The 20057-nt window shown below is 45.6% G+C and overlaps 5 protein-coding genes across 5 annotated transcripts; 3 read left to right on the plus strand and 2 right to left on the minus strand.

The window, feature by feature from the left end:
- Positions 1–1931: 1931 nt before the first annotated feature.
- Positions 1932–5653, minus strand: BHQ10_010353 (uncharacterized protein; the record flags this gene model as incomplete). Its single annotated transcript, XM_040872974.1, has 7 exons — positions 1932–2392; positions 2448–2635; positions 2824–2933; positions 3000–3299; positions 3353–4997; positions 5053–5257; positions 5320–5653. The coding sequence occupies 7 exons, from the start codon at positions 5651–5653 to the stop codon at positions 1932–1934; spliced, it is 3243 nt and encodes a 1080-aa protein (XP_040738855.1).
- A 503-nt stretch (positions 5654–6156) lies between these two features.
- On the plus strand, positions 6157–7290 carry BHQ10_010354 (uncharacterized protein; the record flags this gene model as incomplete). Its single annotated transcript, XM_040872975.1, has 3 exons — positions 6157–6179; positions 6242–7205; positions 7270–7290. 3 exons carry the CDS (start codon positions 6157–6159, stop codon positions 7288–7290), a joined length of 1008 nt encoding a protein of 335 aa, XP_040738856.1.
- Positions 7291–7689: 399 nt separating this feature from the next.
- BHQ10_010355 (uncharacterized protein) lies at positions 7690–8865 on the plus strand (the record flags this gene model as incomplete). Its single annotated transcript, XM_040872976.1, has 2 exons — positions 7690–7781; positions 7845–8865. The coding sequence occupies 2 exons, from the start codon at positions 7690–7692 to the stop codon at positions 8863–8865; spliced, it is 1113 nt and encodes a 370-aa protein (XP_040738857.1).
- A 3394-nt stretch (positions 8866–12259) lies between these two features.
- Positions 12260–18384, minus strand: BHQ10_010356 (uncharacterized protein; the record flags this gene model as incomplete). The annotated part of the gene is made up of 5 exons (XM_040872977.1): positions 12260–14376; positions 14430–14809; positions 14871–15243; positions 17318–18133; positions 18192–18384. 5 exons carry the CDS (start codon positions 18382–18384, stop codon positions 12260–12262), a joined length of 3879 nt encoding a protein of 1292 aa, XP_040738858.1.
- A 337-nt stretch (positions 18385–18721) lies between these two features.
- BHQ10_010357 (uncharacterized protein) lies at positions 18722–19492 on the plus strand (the record flags this gene model as incomplete). The annotated part of the gene is made up of 1 exon (XM_040872978.1): positions 18722–19492. The coding sequence occupies one exon, from the start codon at positions 18722–18724 to the stop codon at positions 19490–19492; it is 771 nt and encodes a 256-aa protein (XP_040738859.1).
- Positions 19493–20057: the final 565 nt, after the last annotated feature.

Here is a 20057-nt window from a genome sequence, read left to right on the forward strand (position 1 = left end):
TATAAAAATATTATTTAAAGAATTTACTAGTAAGAAAGAGTCTATAGAATATTATAAAAATAAATATTAGATAAAATTATTAGAAAAATGCTGAAACATCTAGCTAGCTATTATTATTAATTAAAAACTAAATATACTTTAATAAACTTATATTTATATAAAATTAGTATTTAAAACTCCTTAAAGTATAGAATCTATAATATATTAAAAAAAATAATTTTCTATATTTTTTTTAAATATTATAAATATTCTAAGTTTAAAAAAGTTTTTTATTAAGAATTTATTAATATTAAAGTCCTTTTATCTATAGTAATAAAGAATATTCTAAAGATATATTTTTTTAATAAATCTAGAGCTATATTAGTACTATTTTAATTTCTTAGTAATATTAATCTTTTTAAGAATAATACTTAGAGTATTAAAAAAGTAGAACTAGGGGACTAATAAAAATAAAAAATTTTAAAAGAGTAAGAGAATAAGAGAGTAGAATAAAAGATAAATATTTTAATACTTAAATATAGCTACTAGAGCTAATACTCATTAGAAGTACTCTTATATTAGAAACTATAAGGGATTTTTATAAATATAGAGGCTTATAAGTATGCTTAAAAGTCCCTAGTAGATGTGTTGTATAGGGGTGAGATTAAGGCCTAGATTAATATACTATTGGGAACTCTTAGGGGTAAGCCTCTAGGTCTTAGGGCCTAGGGCTTTACCCAGTATGTGTCTATCATAACCTATAAGGTTATATATAGATGTTAAATATGAATAATAATAATAATAATAATATAGGTCTAGATAAGGTCTAGATAAGATTTTTATTATTCTTAGTTCAAACTAGCTAATTTTAATACGTTTTTGTTACTATCTTATAATAATAATTAAATATAAAATGATTTAATCAATAAGAAATCTTTATAACTAATACTTTTATTAAATTCTTTTATTTCTATAGATTCTTTTATTATTATAGATACTTATTTTCTCTGTATCTTATAGCTTTATTTATTTCTTAAAAGTATATAGTAAGTATCCTTATATATATCTATAAATACTTAGGTTTTTTCTTCTAGTGCTTATTATATTTTTCAATTTACTATTATATTCTTTTCTTATATTATTCTGATAATTTATTATCTAATTTAGATATTTCTATAGTGTTACTTTTATTAGGTGTATATATATAGATAGCTATTATAATTTATTATTAAATTTCTTAGTTAGCTATTCCTTAGAACTTCTTTAGCTTACAGCATTTATTTATAAAATATCTTAATATCTTATAATTAAAATAGGCTTTTTTTCTTTTAGCTAAGTATTTATATAATAAATTATAAAAATAATTAGATATACTTTTAGCTGCTATAACAAGTACCTTCCCTTAATAATACTAGATTCTGCCTAGTATCGTGCAACTTGGTTTCGTAACAACTGTAGCTTGAAGCCCATTTGTGCCATAACTTCTACTAAGCTTTATTTGTCATTGGATTCATGAATCTAAATTTGTGCCCGACAGATCAACTGCCTGGTTATCTCAATCGGTAGAGTGTCAGACTCTTATCTTTCGAGGCATCTGAACGTTGCGGGTTCGAGCCCCGCATCGGGTATTATTTTTCCTTTTTGGTAAGCTGATTGTTCCTTTCGTCATGCTGAAGTTCCTTACGTCTATCATTGGCGCTCTCATTTTTTTTAAAGAGGAATACCGCGTTTTTACGTGCAGCCCACCTTGAAAATAAATGAGACAGTCATAGTTGGACTGGATATGTAATATCAAATCACTTTATTGATACTACCCTCCATGGTTTAGCATCACCAGGGGTCTGATTTTATTCTAGAAAGTCAATGTACTGATATCTCCTCGATGTTCATTGGTATTCTTGCGATTCCACCTGCTCTGGATCAAGTATTATATACAGTCGACCGTTCAGCGATCAACGGCGTGGGAGCAACGGTTTCCACTTATCCATTGTAGGATCCATCTCATCGAGCAGGTTCGTAGAAGCATGCATTGCTGTGGCACTTCGCTCAGTGGGTTGCGTTGAATTGTGTTCAGCCGTTTGCCATGTAGGTGGGCGGGGAGGTAATCGAGGTTTAGGCTCTCCACCCCCATCACCAATGATGCCAATACCATCGCGTTGAGCCTCTGTCCGGGCTGTCGATGACCGTGAAACCGGTTGACTTAGTGCAACAGGTTTGCGTGGTCGCTGAGGTTTACTCGTTGAGCTATCTGCCACCGCCGCTCTAGAATGGTCCTTGGATTCTGTGATTTGGAGTAAAACTTGAGGCTTAACCCATTCGTCTTCCTCGCTTTGGATAAATGGGTTTGATCTGCTGACAATATTTGGCACATTTCCTTGCACAGACGGTGCGATATCCGAACGAGCCCCAGAGCCTCGAATCCCATTAGCAAAACTGCACGACGGGCTGATTGAACGAATTACCCCTACCATTGTCAAGCCACCACTTTTGGCGATCCGAACTTGCCGGTGGTAGTCCCTGGGAATTGGCGAAAGGACCATCAGTTTCGTCCTCGTCTTCCAGTAAACCGCCCTTGGAGATCATGGCACCAAATTCAGCACGATGCCGATCGTACAGTATGCGATTTAGCTTGTCTTTCTGGCCCTCGTCGACTATGCTAATTGTACAGTCAAACAGAGACGATACAGGTCTGTGGTCCGACGTCTTTATATTAGCGGCGGCATAATCTATTTGTTTCAAGCCTCCTCCTCTCCACAACACTCGATCACACCATGCTGGTATTCGACCTTTGTCTCTATTGATTTATTAGAACAAGCACTTGCATTTCCAGTCATCCTTACTCACGAGGTATCGTAATTGTCGGTTCCTAGGTCGTACTTATATGTAGGAGCGAACTTTATTAACCCTTCAGAGTAGAATGGAAATGTTCTCCCTGCTAGCATTTGAAGATTCAACTAGACACATAAATTAGCAGCAAGTTCTGGAGGAGATGAACGTAATGGTCTCCTAGCCCAACCAACCTGATCATGTTCATATAATCTACCGAACTCGTTCTTTTTGATCAATTGCCGCACTTCTTGATTATCAAGCCCGATGCGGTAGTTGAAGTCACCTAGCCATATGATAGCGTCGTGGTCTTCAATAGTTTTATTATATCGGAACCTCAAGCCATTACTAATCGTTGCATAGTCTTTATTCCTTTCATCATAATTCGCAAACCCTGCGGCAAGATGGGCAGTCACCAAGCAGATCTTGGTGTTCGAATACTCAAGACGTATAGCGCAACCCCCCTTGTTTCCCGCCATTCCTGAAAGGCCAGTCTCCATATAATAATTAGCGTGTGTAGGTAGAACACTGGAATTGGTGGACTTACCTTTTTGACACTACCCTCTACGTTTTTGATATCACCGAGAGCATCTTCTCGAACATAAACGAGTAATGCAGCACCGACTAGTTGACCACTTCTCAGCAGCACATATCTATTTGTTCCCATGCGATCAGCATACCCATTGAGGCAGTTCTTCACTGAATTTTCCCAGGTCATCCGCGGTCTTGGGTCAGTTGACATAATTTGCTGAGGGCTGAGTTCGACTATTTCCTGAAACGCAACAACTACCAAAGCCGGGTTGTCACCACCCTTTTCACGCATCCATAGGAGCCATGGCGAAAGGTCTGTTGTAGTACCCTCGCCTTTACCGTTGACATTGAAAGTACCTACCCAGATTTTGATGTTCCTCGATGATGTATACTCTTCGGCTCGACGCTCGAGTTCTGCCGTGACAACGTCGTTAATTGGGTCATAGAGTTCAACGCGCACTTGGGTGCTCAAACGGCCAAGTAGAATATCGATAGTATTTTGTCTAGCCTTGTCGGCGAAATTGTTGACGTAAAGACGAGTGGCGCTCTTGCGCGCATCCGCAAAGGCACCGGCCAATGACATTTTACCGTGTCTCGTGAATGATGACTTGAGAGCACCAGTACCAGCATAAACTTTTGATAGTGCGTCTCCGTTATCAGCCCACAGTGTTGAATGCTTCATTCGAATTTCAGGTACCATGTCGCCCCCACGTTGGTGAAGATACATTTCTAGCGCCATCAAGCTGATGATGGTTTGGACAAGATTGGTCCTATCGAGGCAGTCAAGACAGTTGGTTCTAAAAATGCCCTCTTGTTGCAAAATCACCCGAGGCACTTCGCGATTGCGACTCGGCAGAGATGACTTTTTTTCGTCATTGCCAGTCTCAATCAGGGAGTAGCCGAACCCGTCAAGAGCACGCTTGAGTATTTCATATATTTGACTGCTCACTTCGTAGCCAAGCGGACCCCTCGCCTCTGCATGAAAATCGAAGTCGGTCATTCGGAGTAAATAATGATCGAAGGACATCGAAGAGCCATTATGATGACCATCGGATCTCTTTGCAACGTGCTTACGGAATTCCGAAGACAGACTTAGTTCACTGTTCTTCGTATCACTAAGAAGATTGACGACATGGACTGCACCATAGTTCAATTCCAGGAAATCGAAATGTCTGTCGAAGGCATGCTGTGTTGCCTCAAATGAGCGAGAGATTTCAATCTTCTGCTGACCAGGGATGAGGCCAGGTGTCTGTTCCCAAAAGATGGGTACGGAGCCTCGCGCCTGCGTATAAGAGAACGTGAAACCTGGGGGACTCCATAGAATCGTTTCGGTTTCAACGAAATTTGCAACATTTCCATCATCGTCGATTCCTCGAGAATTGAATCTAGTGCCAGCCCGACGAGAAGATAAACGGGATATGACAGTCAAGCTTGACGGTAGATTTGAAGCTATATGCGATATTCGAAGTCCAGCGGCTGGTATTGCCAATGTACCGGCAAATCCTCTTATTACCGACGTCAGAATACGAGAATTGTCAAGTTTTTCCCGTTCGTGCGTGGACAGACGACTGCGGAAAGTTAACAGGGGGTCTATCATGTAGGAATTCCAAAGTATATCTTGATTCAGGCCATCAATATCAATGACAGATGAAGTGGTCGACCTGATAGACTGCATTAGCTAAAGCTAAATCGAAACATTTAACTCCTAGCGCTTACCGGTCCTGGACACGCTCGGTAAGATTGAAATCGCGACTATAATAGAAGCTGCCGTCACTGAATAGCTTCTTAAGAGCTATAAAGGGATGATCGGTGACTACGTCTTTGATATCATGAAGATCCTCAGAGCCGATGTCTTCGGCGGCGAAACGCGATGAAGCTTGATACTCTTCCCCGTATTCATAATCTGACCGGTTTAGACAGTCTACACGAAATTAGTAGTTTGCTTTTCGTACAGATTGCTTCATTAAAGGGGAGAGTACGGACAAAAATCGACGTTTTCAATTTTCAAGACTGTCTCTCCGGGTCGCACAGTAGCTGCCCGAGAAGAGCTGGTTACGACACAGATGAAGACGTCGTGATTCAAAGAAATCAATCCAAGAGTGCCCCAGCCCTCTCCCAAAAGTCGATACCCCTGAAGATCTGAGGACGAGCGAAAAAAAGCCTCTAGGAGACACCGGTTCGTGTCGTGATGTTTTGCGGTAGGCCCATTGCGGCCGTAGTCTACATTGGGCTGCGTGATTTCAAGAACACATTCGTCCGTAACGAGTGCGATGGATCGCCGAGGCTGATCTCGACAAAGCACACGCAAAGTTGACATTGCTCATGGTACAAGCTCAAGGACTCAATCTGATCTCGAGCTCAGGTCTTGGGGAAAGGAAAACATTTAAGTTCTTGTTTATGGCTGTTGTACGTACTGTGGTGGGTGCTTATCGATAACGCCGCCCGGTCATGCCCTGATTTGGCTGGGTGAGAATTCTAAGAGGATATTGGATATGACTAGTCTGCCATAGAACTTCCACTGACGAAAGAAGACTAGTGTTTGAGAGCTGATGAAGCTATTACACAGGAGTGTCTGTATGAAGGAGAAGATAGGCTGATGTTATGGATCGACTAAGAATTTGGAGGACCATGTGTCATGTGACGAGGCTACTCCAAAAGAGGCATGGCGTGGTATTTCCGATAAGACTGCCTGCCTACGAGAAAAAAAAACCATATCCTTAATGACCACAGCCGCAGATTTCTTACTGGGTTAGCCCGATTCTCTCGAATTCTCAATTTGATGCATACATTTGACTTTCAATTTGGATTCAATAATTCTCCATGGGTCTCGCCGCCCCTCGCAAGTAAGTATCCCATTCACACCGACCATTGACACAAGTTTCTAATCACATGCAATCATCGGTAGGAGGGTTAAGTTATCGCACGATCCCAACAACACAACATGGGCCCAGTCAACTAGTGGCTTCGGCCACAAGATAATGACCTCTCAAGGCTGGACGCCCGGGAGTTACTTAGGTGCTCGTAACGCCAATCATTTCGACACCTTCACGGCGGCTAGTGCATCTCACATCCGAGTGACGCTGAAAGACGACACACTTGGACTTGGTGCTCGTGCTCCGACACTAGGAAACGATAAGGTGGCTGCAATAGATGCATTTCAGGGACTCTTGGGTCGGTTGAATGGAAAGAGCGACGTGCAGCTGGAACAAGAGCAACGCAAGCGCGATGATACAAGGCTGGCTGTGTACGCATCACAGAAATGGCAAGCTGTTACTTTCATCAGTGGCGGCTTTCTGGTCCAAGAGAAGCCCGATGATGCCTTGAAGCCGAAAACCATAAAGGAACGCGGCTCACCGAACGATGTAATCGTCGCGGACCAGACATCCTCCGACGAGTCAGGGGATAACAGTGCGGACGCCGATTCTGCTCTAATTGAAAATGAAGGGTCAATTCTGCAATCCGAGAAAGCTAGCAAAGATACGGACGAAAAGGACATAAAAGAGAAACGAAAGAAGAAGAATGAGACAGAAGCGAAGAAAGATCAATCTAATAAGAAGGTCAAAAAGAAAAAAGTAGAGAAGGAAAGGAGGGAAAAGAAAGAGAAAAGGGAGAAACGAGAGAAGAAGAGAGAGAAAGAGGAAAAGAAGAAAGGAAAGAAGGGCAGCTCCAAGAAGCGACGGCGTACTGAGAAGGACGTGGAGAGCGAAAGCTCGGACTCATCAAGCTCAGACGAAGAGGTTAACAAGAAGACCATTCAGCAAGACATTATCAGCTCACAAGCCCCTCGGCCTAATTGGAGACATGCTATTCGTGGCCGACACATCCAACAGAAGAGGATGGCTATTATGGATGAACGGTCATTAGGCGAAGTAAGTATTCACCGCGACTCTATAAAAAGACAAATCTCGAGCATGAGTGCTGACATTGGACTAGATTTTCATGATCAAAGCTTGATATTTTCAGCGATTACCTACGACTTACTGCATTATAACCATAGCTGCTGCCATTTGAGAGCAGAGGACAAGACATTCTACTTGTATATAGAAAGGAGGACTTGGATATATAAGTTATCTCTAGATAATAAATTGATAGACATGTTTTCTCTTCATTCTGGTCATTTTAGTGTGCTCCGATATGCCGCCTTATCGTCGAGGCTGCTAGTCTTGGCAGGCAACGTCATTGTTCCAGTTCACATGGCTTGGATCTATAACTGACTCCTGCACTCCATTTTCTTTTATATTCTTCCCTGGATTACCACCAAATCGCTCGCATCGCTTGAACTTTGCGCTTGATTAATAATTGCCATGTCATTTGCTCCCTCATATTTTATCGTTTTCTACTAACTACTCTACCATGGCTCTCGCTGAGCGGGACAGTAAGGCCCAGCGCAGTGGCGTCGCAAACTCTTATAACGTCCAGAGAAATGGTACATCTGAAAAGCATGGGTAAGTGTCCTTCATGATTTAGGCACAATCTGTCCGTCAAATTGCTAACTCTCCGGGGGTTAGAATTCGATGGGCCCCTCTTAACATCGGTCTCGAAAGACGGCTACAGACCTTCGTTGTTCTCTACCATACATTGACAATGGCCATATGCCTGACACTATTCTTCTTCGTTTGTGCAATGCCCTTATTCTGGCCTCTGCTTGTTCCCTACCTCGTCTATATTCTCTTCTCCAACGCGGCGACATCCGGAACATTACGACGCAGACAATGGCTTCGCGGCTCCCGAGCCTGGAAATTATACGCTTCCTACTTTCCCGCTAAATTGCATCGTACAGCAGAACTACCAAACACTCGAAAATATATCTTCGGATATCATCCACATGGAATTATTTCTCACGGCGCTTTTGGCGCCTTTGCTACGGAAGCCCTCGGCTTCTCGAAGTTGTTCCCGGGGATCACGAATACCCTGCTCACTTTGGACTCTAATTTTAGAATACCATTTTACAGGGAATATGCCATGGGTATGGGACTGGCCAGTGTGTCGCGCGAATCATGCGAGAACCTATTGACCAAAGGCGGCACTAATGGGGAAGGAATGGGGCGAGCAATCACAATTGTCGTCGGGGGTGCGCGCGAATCACTCGATGCGCAACCGGGCAGTATTCGACTCATTCTCAACAGTCGCAAGGGCTTCGTAAAGTTAGCTGCGCGTACGGGGGCTGATCTGGTCCCGGTTCTCGGGTTCGGTGAGAACGATTTGTACGAACAAGTCGACTCGGAACAGCATCCATTTATACATAAGATTCAGATGCTGATCAAGAAGTTCATGGGCTTTACCGTACCACTGTTTCATGCGCGAGGTGTTTTCAATTACGATGTTGGCCTAATGCCATATCGGAGACCGCTCAATGTCGTTGTTGGAAGACCCATTGAAGTAATCAGGCAGCGCCATCAGGACAAGGTTGATGAGGATTACATCAACGAATTACATGGTAGATATGTTCAGGAGTTGAACCGGCTGTGGGATGAGTGGAAGGATGTGTATGCAACGAACCGCACCTCTGAACTTGAGATCGTTGCATGATGGAGAATGATCGGTTCGTTGATGGAACACGTATAATATATGATGACAAGTCTATACATAGGCCATTATAATTGTTTGTGGCGTTTGTTGATATCTTCACTTGTGTGGTTTATACCTGATTCTACCTGTACAAACGTTGATGTTCATATTATCACTCCAGATATGCGTACTTATAGGGCGTTAAAGGAGAAGTCTTGTACGTTAGTGATTATTAATCTATATTAGTGACTCGAAATTTCAACTATACATAGCACTAGACTATTTAAGGGACGACGAATGACCAGCGCCAATTTCCATCAATATTTTGCCATGACTTATGTGTGATGGCTTTATTCCAGCCCATCATCACAGCTAACAGTCGGCATGATGCACTACTCACATCGCATATGACTCGGTCACTTTGACCTAAGACTGCCACGTCTAGGAGGTATGCACGACCTATCCATTCCCGAACCTGCAGTGACTCTTTAGAGGGGCGTAGGCGACGCTGTTCAGCGACGCTCTCGACACTAAGTGTTTTTGGCTCCGTTGGTCCTCGATTCGATGGAACAGGACCTCCAAGCTCTGAGTAGTCACTTGCTTCCACGCCGAGAGACCAGAACATGTCCTGGAAGAACCCTCCCTCCCAGCCGACGTTGTCACCTGATTGACCCCCGTGACTTGCAGCGTCTAGGGCTGACTTACTTGCTAGAGCAATATAGCTCTGAGCTCTCTCTGCTCCACCCAGTTCGAATGAAGCGTATACTTCGGGATCGTCAGAAGCTAGCATGACTTTTGAATGTGATGCCATAGATTGAGACAATGCAGTATCCCCATGCGCTTGCTGCAAGTGAGCATGGAATATTGTGCTAGTACGCTTCGCGTATACATCGAGAGGGATATAGGAGTCTTTATATTGAGGTTCAAGTGGGTGCGAGTCCCCATGGCGAACATGAATACCGATTGCAATGCCACCTTTGGACCGGACATCTCTGTTAAGTCCTTGGATGCGCTGATGTAAATACGAAGCATCATCGCCAACAAGGTGAAAAAGAGCCTCATAGCCACTCCGAGCCATTTCGAAGATTTCCCTTTGCCGGGTTTCACTCAGGGCAAAAGGACTCTTGAAGAAATTTTTGAAGCTTTCTCCGAATATCCACGGCGCATTGGATGAAGACACAACGAGATGTCGTGTCTGAAGAGGACAAGGCAGTCTACATGCTGGTGGTGGTTGACGACACTTGGGTTTCGGAGGCGATTTGAAGTATTTTGAAAACTTTCCATAAGCCCAATTAGTATCATCAATGAAAAAACTGCGCTCTTGTTTTTGTGCAAGCCCATAGCTTATCCACAAGTTCATGAGAGTGGTTCCTAGACCTGCATCTTCAGATTGCATGACGAATGTAAGACTTCTATCACAGTACGGATTTGATCTCTTCTGGATGACAGTCTGCTCGGTAGAGAGTAACCCTGTCACCTGTCTAGCTACCTGTCTGTCGGTGATGTCTATAAAGTTTGGATCGGATCGAGAATAATCAAAAGGCTGATATTTGCCATCAGAAACCTGCTGAGACGTTTGAAAGCACTGGGAACTCAAGTCTCCTATCTGCGACGGAGATAAGGGAAATTCCATGCCAGCTGGAATATGTACGGTCCATTTCCGACGGCCCTGCTCGTTAGTCATTATAACAGGAGACGCTGTAACCGGTAGAGTAGAGGGCAGCTGATAGTTTCTGTCATCAATACGCCACCTCTGGACGAGACCCAGTATACGCAATGGTTGAGATAAATGCGTGCGTATGAGGATGATTATTATGGCGCACACGGCTAATAAGCGGAATAAGCGAAACGCTTTGCGTTTCCCGGCACCCGGGGGTCTTTTGCCATGGCTTGGAACAATTGACGGGAGAACGGGGGATGGCAATGGTGAATCGATGAGAGGAACTAACAAGTTGTTCTTCGAGGTGAGTGCCGGAGAGTGTGCAGCTGTTCGTCGAAAAGACATCTTGGGCGGGTTTTGCCGAGATGAGATGATCATCTTTGGGTCTGTAGACAATGACGATCGCAGGCCACCATTCAACGTAGAGTCTCAATTGAGTCTATTCACGTATAGTCTGTGATCTCTGAGTTGACAGACTGCAGACGAGTAGCCGTATACAAGCGATGAGATTGTACGGATGCGGCTCTTGATCTGGACGACTTGGATAGTAGCCGAAGTCAGTATTGAGGATGATGATCCATGGAAATTGCTCAACCACTGTCAATGACAGCTCCTCTGAGACCAAGAAATAGTCAAGCCTGATAAAGGAAAGTCTCGTGACGCGATGGTGTGAAGTAGTTCTCGACCATCGGCGAATTGCCGATTTCAAAGAGGAATGAATGACTGTGTAAATCTTTGTCTTTCAACTTCGAGTCAAGAAACAGTATCGGGAGAAATTAGACAGCGGACCCTGCAGCCAGGCAAAGGTTACTGTAGGTGTAGTAGGAAAAAACACCCAAAGAAAGTCACGAACAACGACAGATCAAAATACATCAGCAGTCAAGTAGTATGTAACGCTGTAAGCCACTAGCGGGCCCGAAGGAGGGTTATAAACATGTTTGCCAGTAAGCAACAGCCAGACGCAAGGCGTTTTGAAAACTGATGCAAAGGCGAAATCGCCGTTGGATGTTTCACGGAGCGGCAGAAAAAGAGGTGGCGCTGTAAGCAGAGCCGATGTGAGTGGCCGGAAGACTCTCAAGATGAAACACGGGAGGGGCTCTGCTGGTCACTCTTAACTCTTTAAGTATTACGATTCACTACTATCGCTAGTGTCAGCCTGTCAGGGGCCAACTCCCTTCGTCAGCGATCCAACTACGTCCTTCTTTGTCACGGCTTACATTCCTCGACTGCTCGAGTTTCATCGGCGTATGATCCCCATCTATCAATGCTACCCTGATGCTAAGACAAGCAAACACAGATCCAATTTCCAGAGTCATGATAACGTACACATTCAACAAGAAACCTGGGGTATCAGAAAGCTAGCCGGCAACCCGGCCAGGAAAAGGGAGGAGAAAAATAAAGGCATTAGATAGGCATGCCACAACCCATATCGAGATCGTGGCAGCGTGGTAAGAGTATACAATGACAGAGCGCGACAGAACAACCAAAACTTCAAAAGGAAATCCAGATATGCATGGGAAAATAGATGTGCAGTCATCCCGAGAGACTTCGCCGGATTCAACATAATATTGATTTATCAAACAGAATCCCAAGCGCCGTGCGATAGTAAATAGTCGAGCCGAGAAGGAAAAAAAAATGAAGGGCCGAAAACAAAGGTAGAAGTTCATATCCTCCGTGTATCGGATGAAAGGGAATATTCATAATATCAATACGAAGTTTGTCGAGGCTGAATGGTTAGATGAACGGATGGCTGCATTATACATCTTCTGGCACTTCAATGATAGAAGTTCGCGGGTCAGGAAGGTTGATAGAAGGTGGCTTGGGTGAGATTGGGTCTGGTTGGTTGGTTGCTCCACTCGCAAACAAGAGGCTTCGACGAGAATTCTTGTTCAGATGACCTTGCTCAACACGGTCTTGTATCATCTCATCAAGCATGCGAGACACCTCATCAACACTCTTTCTGTTGGAGTTGACCTCTCGTTCTGAAATACTGGCGAGTGAAAGGGTGTTGACAGGACTGGTGGCACTAAGAGGGCTGGCAAGTGAGCTGGCATTGCTACCGCTGGTCTGATGGCCAATAATTCGCTTGTCCTGTCCTGGGATATCGATGCTCATTTGAGCAACGTCGCGCTGACGGGCTGCTGAACGCAGAGCAGTGAGCATCCTGTCTTTGTCGTCCAGCTGGATACGTAGCTCGGAAATTTCCATGTCCTTTTCACGTAGCAACGCCATTATGTCAACGTCATCACCGTTCTTCATTTGTGACAGACCCATTGACATTCTCGAATGGCTTGAGCGCCTCGCTTGAAGTAGTCGTCGTTCGAGCGTGGATATGTACCGATTCTTGTCCGCCAAATCGGCCTGTAACGCAGTCAATTGCATTTGTAGGCTGGCATTTCCATCACCGAATTCACCAACGGTGTCGTCATCCTCATCCGGCACCATTGAGGAACGTCGAAACTGATATGCGCTACCAGGGTCAGTACTGTGCAAAGACTGTTGCGAAACAGTCCGTCGCAATGAGTTCGCGCCAAGGGTAGATTGACTCGAAGAAGAGTATAGCGAGCGTGTACGTGTGTCGTTCATTCCAGAGATGGTTGACAAGCGATCAAAGACAGCGGTGCCACTGTGGCTATTGACGCCAGTGGACTTGGAAGAAAGAATGAGTCGGTTTAGATGCTCGATTCGCTCCTTGAGAGCAGTTCGAGCTAGTTGCATCTCGAGCATTTGCTCTTCGTGGCGAGCTTCAGCTTCCTTCTCCATTCGTTCTTCTTCCATCTTCATGTCACTTTCTGCTTGGGTTTTGCTTTGCGTTTCCAATTGAGCACGCAGGGTTTGAATTTCCATTCGATACCTTTCCAACAATACTCTACTCCCGCCGTCTCCATTTCCTCCATACGCCTCTTCTGCTCGTTTGGCATGACTGACAATATTGTTCTTTGCTCTGGCAGCGAATTTCAACGTGTTGAGTGTTTCGTTTGTGTGTGTGTTGGCAGGGGCAGCGCTACCGGATGCGCCGATTTGTATTGTGCAGAGAATGCTGACCAATGAATTTCCCGATAATGCTGGCTGCAGTAGCCGTGTTAACTTACTATCACGATAAGGCAAATGCTTGCCTTCCTTATCCGCTGCATTAGCCGATTTCTCCTTACTCTCTGATAGTCTCGCGATGACCGTTCCCAATGTAAGCAGACTCTTGTTAATGTGGGCGCCTTCTGTCCGCCTCTCTTTGTTCTCTGCAGCACGCTCAGAACCAGCAAGATCGATCAGACTCAGGGTTGAGACTCGTACACCTCCTGGACCCACTGCAGACCGCTTGTCTTGGGTGGAATTGCCGCTTGGTACTCGCTCACGACTCTCCACCACAATTTGGACAACGGCATGACTTCGAGAACTCCGCGCATTGAACTGGGTGCTGCCTGTCCTACGTGCGTGGTCTCCACGAGCAATGACACGAAGAAGTTGGGTTGGACTTTGCACAATCTCTTCTTTCAACGGTGTCGCATAAACACCTCTCTTACTGTCTTCACGCAACTTGATTTCCTCTTGTGGAGGCGCATTGGGTCCGGTTGCACCCGCACTCGAAGCCGAGAGCAGATCGTGTATCTTCTCATTGTAGATTTCGAGATAACTGACGCGAAGCAGGAACTCTCGATGAGGGGTTTCGCGAATGTATGAAAAGATGTCCGTAATGGCCAATGGGATGACACCGGGCGATGAGGCGGTTCCTTGCATGGAGAATGTCTTTCCGGTACCCGTCATCCCATAAGCAAAAACAGTTCCATGGTAGCCTTCCATGACTCTCCTGACCAGTCGCTTAGCCGACGAATCGTAGACTTTGGAATTGTTGTCATGTGCGGTAAAAACATTGTCTAGAAGTCATTAGAATGTAAATACAGCAAATGTCTCGTCCGTGAATTCTTACCATAAAGATAATCGTAGCTCTCCTTTCCTCGAAAGGATATCAGTGACCTTCGGCCGTCGACCATCCATTCTTCTTCTGCACGCGAGTTTTCGTTCGCGCCGGTATCCGGTCGTACTCGCACACTGACAATGACATTGCCCTTGGCTTCTTTAGGTCGGGCGACCTTCTTGCCCGCTCCTAAGGCGTCCTTGGAGTCGTGCTCTGTCTCCTCCGTATCATCAAATGTCGTCGCGCTTGTTGAATATGAGCCCTGCGCTGAGGAGCTCCTACTGTGCGGCGGGGAGGAGCTACTGAATTGGCCTTCAGAGTCTCTGCTGACTGCCGCATTCAGGACCGTCTTTCCGTCGCTGCCGTGATCGAGAAGAGAAACCGCTTTTGAACTACGATTGCTTGCAGTGGTTGCTGAACTGAGTCTTGACTGTTTTCTGGGTTTGATTGTACCTGACTTGGTAATGTCCGGGGTACTGCGCGCTGTCGATGGAACATGCGAAGTCGAACTTGATATCGAGGCCATCGATAATCTGCCGCTCGACTTGGGAGGTTGAGGGAAGGCTGCTATGCTGACAGATCTTCGCAAACTCCTGTCGGTGCCATTTGGGGTTGTTGTGCCCGAGACGGAACGCATGGAAGAGTTCGGATGACTGTTTCCGCCTAGAGAAGGTCTTGTAGGCGGGCGAAGCTTGGAGGGTGAAGGCGACGCGCTTCTTTGGGAATCTGAAACGGTACACAACGGTTTCAATTTTCGCGGAGGAAGCGAAGACAAGCTGCCAGTCGGTGCATTGCTCGCTTGGCTCGACGATCGAGGTAGGGCGGACTGAGTGGTCATGGTGTCTGCCAATTCTTTGTGTGTTTGTATAACCCTTGGTGACGACGAAAAGCTCGGATATGACTCAGTCCATTGATCAATTTAGAGATTGACGGGTTTTGCCGAAAGGAGGCCTTCACCGAAGTTCTATATTCACTGAATCATCTGATGTCTGATCAGCAAACCGTCCTTTAATTGACCCGCCACCATAGACTACCTAGAATTAATAGGAAAAAGGAGCAGAAGCAATTGTATATTGAGTGGCCCAACTTCATGCCCGAGAAATCTCTCTCATGAACAGGCACGTCTCTTCCTTGCTGTCAAAGCTGCAGATGCGGGCAGATTCTAAATTCACTTACATCACAACAAATATTCGAGACTCGAAACTTTAGGAAAGCGACGAACTTGATCGAATGATCTCTTCTCCCTATAGATGCCTTGCCAACATGAAACTGGCTGCGCGACCACGCAGACAAGAGGAGCGCTGGGGTGATTGCGCTACGTCAGACAGATCCAAGCGTTGCTGCTTATCGTGGGCGGATCTCCAGATGGTCGTAGGATAAGCAAATGTCAATACAGCAACAATGCGCGGTGCTCTTCGACTGAAATACCAAAGAGACGGTTCTCTTTTGTGGCAGTGGATGAGGGAGTGGGTTTCAATGGGACATGATCAATCGTTGGATTAGATTGAGTAGCAAGCTTGAGTCAAGAAAAAGCGAGGGAAGGACCATAAGGGGTAAACTCCTGCGCTAACTGGCAGGAGCGGGCGCTAATAGGCTCCTTCCCTCTTTATTTTCGCGGTCGCTAGACTCCCTCCAGCTTAGCATATCCACAAGGGGCTTGGACATTGTCAACAATAGAAGAACCACCATCCCTGGCCGGGCGAATAGAACTGTAGGGATTCCGCCAATCCAGCATCGAGTATGGACAGCCTTGTCTGTACATAGTATGGCTGTTGTGGCATATGCACGCATGGGGTTACCAGAACGCACGGGAGGACGCGAATATCGACAGAAAAACACCTTTCAAGGACGGACAGCCAGCACCCACATTGCTAATACAGGATATTTATTAATGTCTATGGAAAGCAAAATGCAAGCTACAGAATAACGTAGCGTCTGGCGAAGCCCTCAGAGCAGTAAGTCGACGGATCGACAGATTACATCGAATCTCATTTCCGTCGTCTCGCACTCGTTTTCAGCCTCTCATACCACAGAACAGCTCGCTCCCGACGGAGTATTTTCTTTTTCTTTTTTTCTTTTTTTTTCTTTTTAGCGACCATTTCTGCCCGTCGATTGATGAGATGGTGTCAATAATCTAACGTTCCCCGTCGTGACCCGGCGGGATTGTTACACCAACTGTAACCACGAGCGTGCTTAGAGAGAACGGCCGGCTCTATGTATACTCGCCTCTACCATGAAAGTGAAAAGTCCGGATTCTCTAATACATAATTTATATTTCAACCTTATGGACAGGGCCGAGGAGATGATTCGATAGACCCAGAGCGAAGTGAACAACCTGACGCGAGAGCCGATTCGTGTCCAGCCCACCCAGTCGGCACACATGACAACGGCAACCCCTGGCCAGATCTAAAATTCGCCTTCATGTCACTGCCTCTGCTTCTCCAATTATATCAATGCATCACACGAGAAAGGAAGGCCTCACTCTTCCCGGAGATCCCAGGCCAACAGCGTATGCCATTCATTGGTTGGACGCGCCTATCGGCCGAAAATTGTACGTTCCTTCGATATGTTTATTGAATCAGGGACTGCATCGTATTCCATGAAACCAACGAGCTCAAGCAGGTTATAGGCCATTGAATAAATAACATTGACGAGGCGAATGTTGTAAAGACCATACATGGTTTGCAATGGTCATTACCGTGCTCATTTAACCCCAAAATCAAGCTGTCTAGCGGCGTTTCTGAACCGCCCCTCAGTATCTTCTCCGGCTCGCCGTGAGAGATCGCTACCCATCTTTTGCGAGCCGCCCGACTTCCGTGGCAAAGATTCCTTAGGAGTCGGCTTGGGCTCGCTTCTCCACCAAGCATGCTGTAAGATCTGGCGCGCCGAACTCCGCTTACGAGGATCAAGGGTGGTCATGGACATCAACAGATCAGCACCGAGAGGTCCGGCCGTAGGAAACTGACGTAAGAAAAAATCCCTCCCTTGTAAAGGAGTAGTTCGGTCCCCAGGGGCTACGTAATTAGGCAATCTGGTGACACCAGGCCAATTCTCTTCTGTCGGAGATCCGAATGCCTCACTGATCTTGACGATTTGGTCCATGTCGCTGTTTCCCGCCACAAAGGGCACACGAAGAAGTAGCTCTGCGAAGACCATACCCATAGACCATACGTCCACCACGGCAGAGTATTGCCGGGCACCGTACAAGAGCTCCGGGGGCCTATACCAGCGAGTGATAACTTGATGTGTCATATTCATATACGGATCTGCGAATGACCGTGCCAAACCGAAATCAGCGAGTTTCACTTCGCCGTCTGACGCGATTAATAAGTTGTTCGGTTTAATATCACGATGCAAGACGAAGTTTTCATGGCAAAACCAGACACCCCTTGTAAGCATGCCCATCCAAGCTTTGACATCTGCCACGCCATATTGGATATTGCCATCTTTGATCAGCATTTCGAGGTCGCCCAGTGGCAAGTATTCGAGCACAAGATTGAGGTTTTGATCCTTGGAAGAAAAGACGTCATGAAGGGCGATGATGTTCGGGTGGGACAACTCTTGGAGATACTTAATCTCCCTGATGGCGTCCATAGAGAGCCCGTCTCGATATTCAGCGTTGACTTTGATCTTCTTAATAGCAACAAGGGACGAAGGCGTTTCGCGTAAGTAACCGAGATAGACAACGGCGTAAGTACCCTCACCGAGTTTTTTGTCTAGTCTCTCTGATCAGATACGCAAGAAAAGGTATGGGACTAGTATGGCAGTTCATACCCTTGACGTATCTCCGCCTCACATTATCGTTCATCTGATCCGACGGCCCCAAAGCTGCGGTCGCATTGCGGAATGAAGACGCAGGAGCACCCTGGCTCCCACTTCTGACAGCAAGGCTTTTCGCCTTGGAAGCTGTAGATGTTGAGACCAAAGCACCGGCAGGAGATTGTGAGGTGAGAGGTGATACCGCCATTTTTGGAGCTTGAAGGAGCTTGTTCAGTCCACAAAAGATGATTCGAATGTTTCTGTCATATCATAAAACGAAAAATCATTGCTTGAAGAACAATGTAATAATGAGATCCGAGGTTATGTTGAGTAAACCATCTTTAATTGAGAGCTCGAGGTGTTTCCGACCTCCGCGGGGCGGACTATTATTGATCCAGCCAGGGGACATCAAACCTTACTGGCGCCGATTGGATAGCCTCAAAAAAATGTCTGTCAATACTTACTTCACGCAATCGTCAAAACCGCTCCCTGACAATCACACTGACGACAATTGATGTTGTCGATTTAATTGACCGAAAGCAAACATGTTCATTCCCAGTCGCCGTTTCGGCGGCCTCATTAATCCTTCGAAAACCCTTCTCAGTGCCTTCGCACCATCTTCCACCTCCACACCAACATCCCAATGCGTGAGATGTCTTCATCAGAAACGAGCAACCCCCATAATCCCTCAACCGACGCCATTCGTCCCTGATGTACCGACATTCTTATCTCTGATTGGCCGCGAAATGCACAAACATGCCAGCAAATTCACCTCCTGGGACAGTCTGTTTTCTCTCTCCTCCGCAGAACTACGAGAACTCGGAATCGAACCGGCCAGACAACGACGATACCTACTCAGGCAGCGCGAGAAATTCAAGCATGGTATGTACGGCCCTGGCGGGGATTTGGATGTTGTCGTTGATGGCGCCGCTCAACTTCGTGTTGTTGAGGTTCCTGTCGAATCCTCGATAACGCAGGGTGGGGAAGTCAATACGTCGTTGCCAGGTGCATCCGCTACACTGTCGCCTGGAATGCGAAAAGTGATTGTGAATATTGCACCGGATGCGGAGAAATACGAGTACAAGCCCAGCGACGCGATCAAGAAGTATGCCCATATGAAGATCACTCACGGATCCATGGTGAAAGGACCCTTCATTCAAGCATTGAAAGGGACCAATGGCTCAGCGGTTTTGATCAAAGCGACAGAAGGTATGTGGGAGGATAGACGCGGACAAAAGGTTGATGGTGGTGAGCGGCGACGTGCTGAGGTTCGGGCAAAGAAGCGAAGTGCAGAGAGAAGGGCTGCCGGCGCTTGAGCCAGTCGCACCTTTTACAAGTGTGACTGTATGAAAAGAAAAACTTTGAGAATCTTGTGCGGTCTTTTGGAGCCTACTTCATTACTCTACTTTATCATGTCATGGGGATATTCTGTACATTATGTTGGCTGTCAGCGGGATTTGCGTTGCGGTATTCGAGTTTCTATCCATCAGAGAACATGTAAAATTTAGCTACCTCTTTCAATTACCAATGTCAATATAGAACGAAGACTGTGCTTGAGTTTCTACTACTGTCTTCCTAGGTGGCGAAGAAGGACGCAGTCAAAAATGCAAAAATTTATCTCAATTATGTATACATGTGTTCTATGCATTAAAAGTTCTATTTCCAGGAGATACTCAGTCCTTGAGGCAAATCTCAAATGATTTCGTTATGGAACGATATACAAGAATAGAATAGCGCCTGAATATGTATATGCCTCACAGCGTTAGCTCGAGACATAGCAATGCACGCACTTCCTGATATTAATTCTGGTGTTATGTATAGAGAAACGTGATGAAACAACATTAATAAAATCATACAAGTACCTTACTCCTGCGAAGACGA

The sequence above is a fragment of the Talaromyces amestolkiae genome, assembly GCF_001896365.1.
Source record: "Talaromyces amestolkiae strain CIB chromosome Unknown scaffold37.1, whole genome shotgun sequence".
NCBI lineage: Eukaryota > Fungi > Ascomycota > Eurotiomycetes > Eurotiales > Trichocomaceae > Talaromyces > Talaromyces amestolkiae.